At 34.7% G+C, this 12,920-nt stretch overlaps 1 protein-coding gene across 5 annotated transcripts in view; it reads right to left on the bottom strand.

The window, feature by feature from the left end:
• Positions 1 to 768: 768 nt before the first annotated feature.
• Positions 769 to 12,920, bottom strand: part of LOC110093758 (mitochondrial inner membrane protease ATP23-like) — a 31,640-nt gene continuing 19,488 nt past the window's right edge. Inside the window, exons 3-6 of one of the 5 annotated variants that reach the window (XR_002302747.2) lie at positions 2,013 to 2,150; positions 1,779 to 1,862; positions 1,194 to 1,433; positions 769 to 1,024 (exon numbers count right to left, since the gene is read on the bottom strand). Coding sequence is in view for 4 of the 5 variants with exons in the window: in XM_020818743.2 (XP_020674402.1) it covers positions 1,299 to 1,433; positions 1,779 to 1,862; positions 2,013 to 2,150 (357 nt within the window). In the remaining variant the exon portion in view is untranslated. Of the gene's footprint in view, positions 1,457 to 1,778; positions 1,863 to 2,012; positions 2,151 to 12,920 lie in introns of all 5 variants that reach the window. The other 4 variants (XM_020818743.2, XM_020818759.2, XM_020818752.2 and 1 more) reach the window with 4 other exon arrangements.

The following is a 12,920-nucleotide window of genomic DNA, read 5'->3' on the forward strand; positions in this document are numbered from 1 at the left end:
ATTTTTCTCTTTATACCAATATGAGTCATGGATCTAAATATTTGTGAATTCATCTTTAATTCTTTCATTTAAATTTGATTTTAAGTTTAGTAACTACCAATTTGTGTTGGTGTGAATCTTAATGGTTGCAAATTTATATTCACTTCTAAAATTTTTATTGAATGTTAAATTTTGATGATTTTTTATTATCATTTAAAAAAGTATACGTATGTCCAAATTTTACATCAAAAGAAACTATTTTGTATCCGAAATAAGAGTTGGAAAACACTACATGTTGATATTTTATGTTTCTTTATGCACCTCCTAAATTTCTATTAGTGAGCTCTAAATAGTAAATCTTGAATCAATTTATATGTCAAAGCCAATATAGGCATTTAGATAAATCAGATTGAAGTTCATGCAGCTGATTTTGATCTGTTGATTAAAAATTCAAACTATTAATTAAGAAATTTTGAGTTTAAAATTTAAAAAAATATAATGCGTATAAATTTATCTTAATTAGCCTAAATATTCCCATTAAAAAAGAACAATTTACTGAAATATAGGCGGCAATAGAAGAGGATAGTTTGTTGGTGCACAGCTGAGCTCAATGAGTTGTTTCTCCCCTTTTCTCAGCTTCTGTGGTATTTTTTTTTAATCATTTGATCGTCTTGTGGTAATTTGGCTACGAATTTTTGCCAAGAATATAAATTAAAAAACTGAATATAAAAAAATAGAGGTAACATTTGCCCCAAAAGCTAGTCTTCAGAAATAATTAAACGACATACATTTTCCACATTACAATTATAAACTAATCGGCAAGAATTTGTTAAATGAAAGAACAATAATTAGTCATTCTCAAAGAGACTAACGCATAAAATAAATAAATTTGTTGACACGAGTAATGCATAACTAGATACAGCTCTCTATTAAGGTTTGATGACCACATAGACCAACACTTTCTCTGTAAATTGCTGAAAGTAATCTTGTCAAAAAGAATCGTTCATCGAGTCATCGGCTCTCATTTCAGCATCTAGTTCAGGAGCTTCAAAATTATGCAAATCAGTACTCAATTAGTACTCAAGGTTAATCAGTACTCAGCTTACGGCTAGGAAGTAATGGCACACATTTAATAAACAAAAAAGAAAATGGAGGTTTCCAACAATGATCCATTCTACATTACTATCATATGAAAAATAAAGGGGCATCCGAACCTTCACGTTCAGAAATGATGATCATCTTTCTCATACCGCAACAAATAAGCATCTTACCATCTTCATTTCAGAAGAATAATGATAGCTGAAGCTTCAAAGAAGCATTTACGGGGCCCTTTCAAATGGAGATGTGTCTTCATAGCATATATCCCAGACAGCTGCAATGGCATCTTTGGCAGCAGCTTCCGAGCAGTATGGATTATTTTTGACAGACTTCAGAGCTCGCCTTTTTACACACTCCTTCAAATGCCCCAAATGGATACCAGATCGAAGGAAAAAAAAAATACAAATAGAAAATCAAGCCAAGGCAAGGCGACTGGCATCCACATAAATTATTTAAAAGCAGGTGGCTTTTAGCATAAAAAGAAAGCAACATATAACTAAGGTTTTGTTTGGGACGGCTTTCTTACCGCTTCTTCTAGTACAAAATTTTAATTTTTATATCAAAAAGCTGTTTTAAGCAGTAAAAAAGCCGTTCCCAACGAAACCTAAATTGGAGACTCAACTCAATAACAATGACTGCGAGTGCAAACACTCATGTAAGTGCAACCAGAATCCATGTACCCTGAGCGAAAAAGAACTCACTTGCTCATGACCTCGTATTTTCATGAACCCTCGCAGCATTTCCCGCTTATAGTGGCAATCTCCACTTAGATGGTTGGCCCTGATCTGCATCATAGCAATGCAGCAGCTCATTAGCAATTAAAAGTACGGAAACTGGTGGTCAGATCATATAACCTCAATATATTAAAAAGAAACGATAAAAGCAACATTTGGTTAAAAAATGCCCACTAAAAAAATAAACTAGTCATGGATAACCTCAGAGCAAGCATGATGAGCACAATTTTTCCAATCCATGTTCTTAGCACGACAATCATCATAAGCATGAATAAGTTCATGTATTAGAACTTGATTTATCTCATCTTGGTAAGACAGTTGATTGCAACACACAGTAATCTGAGAAGACAGGAAAAAAATGTATAAGCTTGAAAAAAGAGGAAAACAAAAAAACATATATTCCTGAGTCTATCAATGAATATTCAGAATATCATAGCAGTTAAAATTGCAGTAACTCACATCCTAGCAAAAATAAAGCGCATATGCACATCAATCGCCATGCTTCTTGAGGTAGCATTTTCCACAAAGGCTTGATGACCTTCAAATTATTTTTTCATTACTTTATTATTATTAGATTTTTCTATAGCTTATAATTTTTTAATTTCTAATATCTTATTTAAATAAAAAGATGAGCATCTCATCATTTATAATAATGGATATAATAAAACTCATATTGATTATTTTCATATAAGAAAAATAGATCATTTAGACTCAAATATTGTAAAATTATTCCGAGTGAAAGTTTGTGTAACCAACATCGCTTATTAATATTGGATTTTAAGGTGAATGGTAGAATATAAAAATTAAAGTAAAACATCGTTCTAAGATTAGATGGAAACATTTAAAGAATATTAATAAATATATTTTCAAGAATAAGTTTCTAGATATTAAGATTTTGTTTGTGCATGAAAAGTTAATGTAATGTGGAAAAAAATAACTACAACAACATCAAGCTTTAAAAAAAAAAAAACATCAAGCCTTTTGTCCCACTATATGGGGTCGGCTACAAGAATCCTTTTTCGCCATTATGCCCATTTATAAGTCAAATTCTCATTTAAATCTAATAAAGAAAGATCATTTCTAATAACCAAGTCTTTTTAGGTCTGCATCTATCTTTCTTAACATAAATCGAATCTAATACCTCAACTTTCCTAACCGGGTCATCGGAAGGCCTCTGTTTAATGTGACCAAACCATCTAAGGCGGCCCTCTCTAATCTTATCTTCCACCGGAGCTACTCCAACCTTTTCACATATATGCTTATTTCATATCCTATCTTTAAGGGTCAAGCCACTCGTCCACCTAAGCATCCTCATCTCTGCAACACTTAACTTAGTATTACGCTTCTCTTTTAATGACCAATATTCGGCACCATAAATTATTGCAGGTCTCACCACCATCTTATAGAATTTTCCCTTAAGTTTGAGGGGGACTTTTCTATCGCACAATAAGCTCGATGCATTTCCTCCACTTCAACCATCCAACTTCAATTATGCTGATAATATCCCCATCTATTTTACCATCACTCTGAAAAATAGAACCAAGATACATAAAACGTGTACTCTTATTAATGACTTGATAGCCCAAAGTCACAATCCTCTCATTAGGTCTATTGTTACTAAAATTACACTCCATATATTTAGTTTTAAATCTACTCAAGAAAAAACCTTTAGACTCTAAGGTTGACCTCCATAATTCAAGTTTACCTTGAACTCCCTCTCTAGTGTTATCAACAAGAAGAATATCATCAGCAAAAATCATACACCAAGGTACATCCTCTTGCAAATGTCTGGTGAGAACATCCATGACTAAAGCAAAAATATATGGACTTAAGGTTGAGTCTTGATGTAATCCAACCGAAATAGGAAAATATTTGATCAAACCACCTTGTGTTTGAACACAAGTAATAGCTACTGCATACATATCTTTAATGATTTGAATGTAAGCATTATTAACTCCTTTCTTTTTAAGAACTCTCCAAAGCACTTCTCTTAGAACTTTACCATATGCTTCCTCTAAATCAATAAATATCATATGTATATCCTCCTTATTCTCTATATATTTCTCCATTATACCTCTCAATAAATGTATGGCTTCCACAGTAGATCTACCCGGCATGAATCCAAATTGATTTTGAGAAACATTAGTATCACGCCGCAACCTATGCTCCATAACTCGCTCCCATAGTTTTAAAGTATGACACATTAACTTAATTACTCTATAATTCGCATACTCCTGTGCATCACATTTATTCTTAAAAATAAGAATTAACACAATCATTCTCCACTGATCTGACATCATTTTAGTTTTCAAAATAGTATTAAAAAATTTAGTAAGCCAAGAAATTCCTTCATCTCCTAAGGATTTTCACATCTCTATTGGAATATTATCAGGTCTAACAACTTTTCCACACTTCATTTTCTTCAAAGCCTCTCTAACTTCGGTTTTACTTATATGACGATAAAAATAAAAATATTTATTTTCATTTAGGGTGATAAAATCACAAAAGTCAATCGTAATTTCACATTATTCATTAAAAAGTTTAGCAAAATATCTCATCCACCTTTGTTGAATATCATTTTCTAAACAAAATATTTTTTAATCTTCATCATTAATACACTTCACTTGAACTAAATCCTCACTACTCATATCTCTTTGTTTGGCTAATTTATACATATATCTTTATTTCTCCTTAGTATCCAATCTATTATATAAATCATTAAAAACTAAGCTCTTTGCATCGCAAATTGCTTTCTTAAAATTCTTACGAGCTTCTTTATATCTTTCCCAATTATCAAAATTTTTACATCTAAACAAATTTTTATAACAAAACTTCTTATTTTTTATCTTTTCTTGCACATTTGGATTCTACCACAAACTATTTTTACTATTATGAGCTTTTTCCTTCGAAACTTCAAGCACATCTTTTGAAATACTCTTAATACCACTAGCCAATTTTTTTCACATAATATTAGCATCCTCATGCACAGACAGAAACTTAAGATCTAAAATCTTACTCTCAAAAATACATTTGTTAATATTCTTTAGATGCCCCCATCTAATCCTAAAAAATTATTTTACTTTATTTTTTTTTTTTACCCATTTATTTTAAAGTCCAAAATTAATAATCGATGTTGGGTGCATAATTTTCACTCGGAATAACTCGACAATCTTTGCAATCTAAACGATCTAATTTTCTTATAAGAAAATAATCAATATGTGTTTTACTATATCCATTTTTATAAGTGATAAGATGCTCATCTCTTTTCTTAAATAAGGTATTAGCTATTAACTATTAAGAAATCATAAGCTAAAGAAAAATTTAATATAGTCTTATCACCTTCATTTGTCGTTTCAAACTCATGGCCACCATGGACGTTTTTAAATCATTTACATCTTTATCAACATGTCTATTCAAATCTCCTCCAATAAAAACTCTTTATTCAAGAGGTATCTATTGTATTAATTCTTCTAAGTCATTTTAAAATTTTAATTTTGAACTCATATCCAAACTTACTTGAGAAGCATAAACACTTATAATATTAACAATCTTAGCATCAACAATAATCTTTAAAGCTATAATTCTATTTCCAATTCTGTTAATTTTTATAACATTATCCTTCAAACTCTTATCTATAATCACACATATATTATTTCTAGTACGACTCCTACCCGAATATCATAGTTTGTATCCTAAACTACTAATCTCCTTAGCTTTCTCTCCAACCTATTTAGTTTCCTGAATGCACAAAATATTTATCTTCCTATAAATCATAATATCTATTAATTCCATTAATTTACCTGTAAGGGAGCTTATATTCCAAGTTCTTATCCTAATTTTAGTTTTATGGACTAGCTTCTTTGCTCACATCTGTCCTTGATGTGAGAACCCTTGCCTATTTAACACTGCACCCGGGCGCCGATGTGCTACAAAGGATGTGCTTGGAAAAAAAACAAATGATTTTAAAAATGCTACAAATGATGTGCTTGGAGTTGCAAAGGAAAAAGCTCTTAAAAGTAAAAATAATTGGTGATTGAATCAAAATGCGTAAGAAAATATAAAAAATAAGAAGTATTATTATAAAAATTCATTTAGATGCAAACACTCTGAAAATTGGGAAATATATAAATAGGCTTGCAAGGAGTCTAAAAAAGCAATATGTGATGAAAATATTTTAACTTTTAATGATTTATATAATATATTTTATACTAAGGAGGGTGAAAGATATATGTATAAATTAAACAAGATAAGAGTAGTAATAATTTAGTTCAAGTGAAGTGCATTAAGGATAAAGATCAAAGAGTGTTTTTAATAGAATAGGAAATTCAACAAAGATGGATGAGATATATTTCTAAACTTTTTAATGAAGATTGTAAAAATATGATAGAATTTAGTGACCTTAGCAACCTAAATAAAAATAAATATATTTGCTTTTATCAATGTATTAGTAAAACTGAAGTAACAGAGGCTTGAAAGAAAATGAAGTGTTAAAAAGCGGTTGGACTTTATGATATTCCAATATAGCTATGAAAATACTCAGGAGATGAAGAAATTTCTAGGTTTACTAAATTTTTAATATTATTTTGAAGACAAAAAAGATGTCAGATGAGTGGAGAATGAGGGCTTTAATTTCTATTTTTAAGAATAAAGGTGATGCACAAGATTGTGTGAATTATAGAAGAATTAAATTAATGTGTCATACTTTAGAACTATGGGATAGAGTTGAGCATAGGTTATGCCATGATACTAATGTTTCTCAAAATCAATTTGGATTCATGCCAGGTAGGTATACTATGGAACTATACATTTATTGAGATATTTGATAGAGAAGTATAGAGAGAATAAAGATGATCTACATATGATATTTAATGATTTAGAGAAAGCATATGATAAAGTTCTAAGAGAAGTGCTACAGAGAGTTCTAGAAAAGAAAGGGATTAATAATGTATATATTGAAGTCATTAAGGATATATATGTAGGAGTTGTTACTTGTGTTCAAACACAAGTTGATTTGACCAAGTATTTTTCTATTTCAGTTGGATTACATCAAGGATCAGTCTTAAGCCCATATCTTTTTGCTTTAGTCATGGAAGTTCTCACTAGACATTTGCAAGAAGTTGTACCCTGGTGATATATGCTTTTTTTAATGATATTCTTCTTATTGATAATGCTAGAGAGTGAGTTGAAGGTAAAATTGAATTAGGCCAACCTTAGAGTCTAAAGATTTTTGTTTGAGCAGATCTGACACTAAATATATGGAGTGTAATTTAAATAGCAATAGATATAGTAGGGGAATTGTGATTATGGGCGATCAAGTCATTAATAAGAGTACACGTTTTAGATATCATGGGCTATTGTTCATATTGATGGTGAAATAGATTGGGATATCATTAGTAGAATTCAAGTTGGATGATTCATGTGGAGGAATGCATCGAACTTGTGTGATAAAAAATACCTCCTTGTTGACCCTTTCCCGTGGCCAGCAAAACAAAAATAATAATAATAATAATAATACAATACCTCCTCTGCCGAAGCCATCCCGCACGTCGTCGAAGCAGGTCGCACGTTGCTCGCACGACCTAGCGTCACGTCCCCCCCACGTCGCACGACGCACTCGCGTCGTTAAAAGGCCGCGAGAACGAAGCCTTCGGCCTCTTTTTGGCTCTCGACTCTCCTCCCTCTCCCTCTCTCGTGTCTGTGCGACTTTGCTTGCTCGACGGCGTTCCCTCCTTTCTGGATCAGAAGCTACATCATTTTGATCGCAAGCAGCGACGGGAAGCTTGCTGCTGTGAAGATAATTTTCCCCTTATCGCGTGCGTCTTCGGCTTCCTCCCTCGACGACGTTCCCTCCGGTAGGTTTGGAAGTCACGGCATTTTGATCGGACGAAACCACAAGAGCTCGCCCCTTCTTCGACTCCTCTGTGGCTGGTCGACTTCGTCCCCTCGACGACGTTCCCCTCTCATTGGATCGGAAGTTAAGACATTTTAATCGGAAGCGAGGGGAGCCCGCTCGCTGTGAAGGAAACTTGCTCTCTTCCGCCTTGCTTCTTCGGCCCCTTCGTGCTGTCCAACTTCGCTCCTTTCGATGACTTTCCTTCCTGTTGGAATGGAAGTCACGACATTTTGATCCAAAGCAACAACAGGAGCTTGCCGACCGTGAGGTTAACTTTCTCCCTTCTGATCGTCTCTTCGACCAAATCCAGTAAACCTAGTTTTTTATTTATTTATTATTATTAATTAATTAAAGCAGATATTAATTATATTTAATTATTATTATAATAAATTAATTAATAAATAATTAGTTATTAATTAGTAATTATAATTATTTGGTTAATTATAATTAATTTTGATTAATTATAATTAGACATTAATTAATTATAATTATAATTAATTTACTAATTATAATTAATCAATAATTAATAATTATTATAGATTATAAATGATTAATTATTATTATTAATAATATTAATTATAATTAATTAAGATTAATAAAAAATCTACTCCTCCCGCCTCGATCCACGAGCCTCCACCGCCAGCCTATATTCCAAGGTATAATTTCTAGAACTTAATCCCTCTCTTACCTCGATGTTCGTGTCGAGCCGACAAAACCACCAGACACGTTTATCTCTAAGCGTGGGGGGGGAACCAAGTTGCGAACACCTAACGACGAGCAGGTAGGCCTAGTGCACGTTTTTCTAGCGTGCCAGGGACAACTTTTAATATCTCGTAGCGACGTATTTACCTGTGGAGGCAAAGACTACTTTCTTGTACTGGTACCGAAGACCCATACACTCCTTTCTCTGGCGTGGTGGGGTTGAAGATTTTATGGACGCGGTGTTCTCGTACGAGGGCATCTATCGTGCACGCTTTTTTCTAGAGTGGCGGGAGGCCCAATTTTTCGTAGTTTTTCCTTAAACGGGGGAGACACTGAGAGGCTGCCAAAATTTTGGGTGAATATACGACCGCATTCGGACCTGATTTGAACTCAAAAGAATAAGGATTTGGACTCAAATGAACACGAACTGGTGGACTTGAGCATGAATTATAAGGATTTGTATTTGAACATAACTCAAACGATTAATTTAGACCTTAACCAAATAAAATAAGCTCGGACTTGAATCAAATGGACTTAAATGAACTCAAGCTTAAATCCAAACAAGTGACAATGAACTACAGTGGACTCGAATGAATAGAAGAGTTTCATCAGGAGCCTGAACTATACTTGAACTCAAACATGAACAAGAACTTGAGCTTGCACATTGAGCTTGTGGACTTGATAAAACTCAAACTTGAAGATGACACAAAGAACTAGCTCAATGATTAATAAAATACTTAGAATCTAAATGAAATAAGTTAAAACTTGAACTTGAGCTGAATTATAAGAAAATGTAACTTGGGCCTTTCGAATTCAAGCTAGAATGAACAAGAGACTCATATTTCAAAGGAGTATGAATTGATGATTCATTTTCAAGGAATAATGCAAGTTCTCAATGAACTTGGTGACTTGCCAATGGCCATACACAAAGAATATGCAATGATCGTGACCATTTGCATGCAAACAAAAATCAAATGAAAGTGCAATAAAATAACAAATGATCATTTGCCATATGCAAGCATTAATTAACAATCATGGGTTCTCAATCAAGATCAAATGGAGAATTCATATATAGGAGCATGACACAAATCATTAAGCAGCGAATCGGACCTTTAAATGATAGGCAAGTGTCAGCCATACAAACAAATGTACAAGGATTTGTGATAGAAGAAGAATCCCAAATGCGAATTGATTGCAAAAGATGATGCAAGACTTCTAAATAAGCATCGATGAAAAGATACAAAACAAATGATGTAATGGACTCTTACAACAGTCTCTACGAGATCAGGTGCATCGTACCTGTAGGAACGACAAATGGTTGCAGAATGCACGGGTGTCCCCTAAATGCATTATTGAAGCCTCCAATACTAGCAACAATGCCTGTAGATTGAGATTGCAATACTACCACTTGATAGTGGAAGAATCGTCCCTACAAATAAGTACAATCATCAAATCCACCTGAGATTGGTGAAAGGTGGATAGGATGCAAAAACAATGGCTCTCCTACGAACACTTCTAGGAGGTCGTAGTGAATACAATGTGTCCCTGTAAATAAGCATGAGCCGCTTATGGATAACAACAGTGTGTATCTCGTAAGTACAACGAACCCTTGTGGACACAAGTACAGATATCACTTACAACAGCGGTGATTGAGATGCTGCGAGTACGCCAAATATGAAGGAAACTCGATGTGCGGAGAAGGACACCTCCCGACATAAGGGAAGAGATGTTTGAACAAAATAGAACTAAACCTCCTGATGTTCCAAGATTTCTTCTTGATCTTATACTTGAGAAGAAAATAGTTCTAACATCAAAGAACACTGGAAATAACAGGTGTACCTAGATACATCTACTCATTTTGAAGGCCAACTATGTAGAGGTCTACTACACTAAAGATCCTGAAAGGAGTTCTTTTCAAAGCAGCTGGATCACGAATTTCAAGGACCTCCCAGTGAATGAGAAAAGGGAGTTTACATTAGAACAATGAAATATCTCGTTGCAATCAAGTGATAACGCTATGATTCACCCGTATCCAAAAGCAGGAGATTCGTTAGTGCACTATGATCCACCTGCAGAAAGCAATGATTAGTGCATGATAGTCTACCTGTACAACGCAGCAAACAATTCAGTCCACAAGCTGCGACAACACACCACCGGATCCGCAACATTTATGCAAGCGGACAGAAGACGTTTACAAATATTGCAAAATACCCCCGCACATGCATCATAGTTTGTATATACATAGGTATACAAAAAAGGGCAAGTGCAATCATAAAACCCGTATGGCCCCGACGCATATTATTGGTACATACGTGACGTTTAAGGATGCTGCGCGGGTCAATAAGTAAATTCAAATTCGAACACGATCCTTCTATACGGATAAATAGGATTCGATAGGGTTCGAACCATCAAATAAATATATGGTTGCAGCGACTGATATATTTGTTTCAATACATTCATATTAGGCCTTCAAGACCTATACCAAAGAGAATTCACTAACAAAGGCATAAAGCCTATGAAACCCGATCCTCCTAAGCAGGTAGTTAGGAGTGATCAAGGTTCAGTAAATAATTACAAAATACCCCCAAACACCCGCATGGGCCCCGACGAGCGTGTTATTGGTACACACGTGATGTCTAGGGATGCTGCGTGAGTTAATAAGTGTATTCAAGTCCGTTCTCGATCCTTCTATGCAGGTAAATAGGAGTTGACACGGCTTGAACAATCTAATGAATATGCGGTCGCGAGGTCGAACGAGATATTTATTTTATACATCTATATTAGGCCTTCAAGGCACATAATTAAGAGAATTCACTCACAAGGGCATGAAGCCTACGTAACACGATCCTTTGTCGACAACTCAACAGAGTCAACAAGTTTCAAAACATAAATATTTTCAAATGGCCCACACCCCGATGATGGCCGTGTTGGATGCAAATCTCAATCGGAGGAGGTCATAAATATTTTCAAATGCTCTCACAAATGTCTCAAAAATCCAAAATTCCAAAAATCCAAAAATCCAGAAATTTAAAATTGAAATAAACACATCAAACACTTAAAGCAAACTCCATCTATCCTCCGCAACAGCTTGCCGAGGTGGATAAATTAAAATTTACTTCAGCTCACAAAGAGCCAAATGCCTAGTCGAAAATATCACTATAATCCATTCTCAATCAATCTCCTACCAGTAAGAACGTGGTACGTGTCATCTAACCGGCGATTTTGCCGCTAAATGGCACCACATGATAAACGGTTATGACCCACCGGCCCTCTGAACCGAGTGATTTTACCACCAAATGGCATCACGAAATATCAGTTATGGCCAGAGTCAATACGCTCCGTAGTGGCATCAAAACCTTGAGATATGAATCAATGAGATATGATCGATAGGGCACAAAACCCTCTATTAGCTAAGGTGAATTCAAAATTGTCCCCTTAGACAAATATTCACCCCAGTTCTACAAGGTCCTCTTGGACGAAGCAACCCATGGCTGCCGACAAGGATCCTTCTGTCAGGTTGGGTCGACTACCTCCTCTGACTAAGTAGACCAGGGACAACGATGGCCCGGGACGACGGAACCATGGGATCTTGATCGGGTCCATCGTCCATTCCGCCACCATTAGCTTTAAGTGCAAGATGGTGAAATTTTCAATTTTAAATATCAAACCCTTCAAATTTTCAAATTCAAATCCATGCTGCTAGTATATGCCAGATAACACGTATTCTCTACGTATCTGATTGACGACTAGCCTTAATCGAAAGTTCTCTCTCATTATCGAGAGGGGTAATTAACTATAGGGGTTTGCGCCTATAGAAAACTAGAACTTAGATCATAAAGTCCTCGCAAAATGAGGGCGAAATCTCTAGGTAGTGACTTATCTAGAATCCCATTTGCCTTCCAAAATTTATCCCAGAACTTAATCCGTTAAAACTTCCCCCGAGAAAAGAAAAGCATAAACAGTGCGGGCGGAGGCCAGGGCCGAATTTTCGGAGCCCACACTCCTAAAACTTAAGCGAAAATTCTATAAGATGGTGGTGCGATCTGTAATACTTTATGATGTCAAATGTTGGCTACTAAAAGAGAAGCATAATATTAAGTTAAGTGTTGCAAAGATGAGAATGCTTAGGTGGATGAGTGGCTTTGCTCTTAAAGACAGGATACTAAATGAGCATATATGAAAAGGTTGGAGAAGCTCCAGTGGAAGATAAAGATTAGAGTTGGTTGTCTTAGATGGTTTGGTCATATAAAATGACGGTCTTTCGATGACCCGGTTATGAGAGTAGATGTATTAGATTTGACTTATGTTAAGAAAGATAGAGATAAACCTAAAATAACGTGGTTAGAAAAAAATAGAAACGACCTTTCTTTATTAAATTTAAATGAGAATTTGACTCTGAACATGACATAATGGAGGACATAATGGAGAAAAAGGACTCATATAGCCGACCCCATGTAGTGAAATAAAAGCTTGTTGTTGTTGTTGTGTACTTTATTATTGTTATAGGCAATCCT

Source organism: Dendrobium catenatum, unplaced genomic scaffold (assembly GCF_001605985.2).
Source record: "Dendrobium catenatum unplaced genomic scaffold, ASM160598v2 fragScaff_scaffold_1467, whole genome shotgun sequence".
NCBI lineage: Eukaryota > Viridiplantae > Streptophyta > Magnoliopsida > Asparagales > Orchidaceae > Dendrobium > Dendrobium catenatum.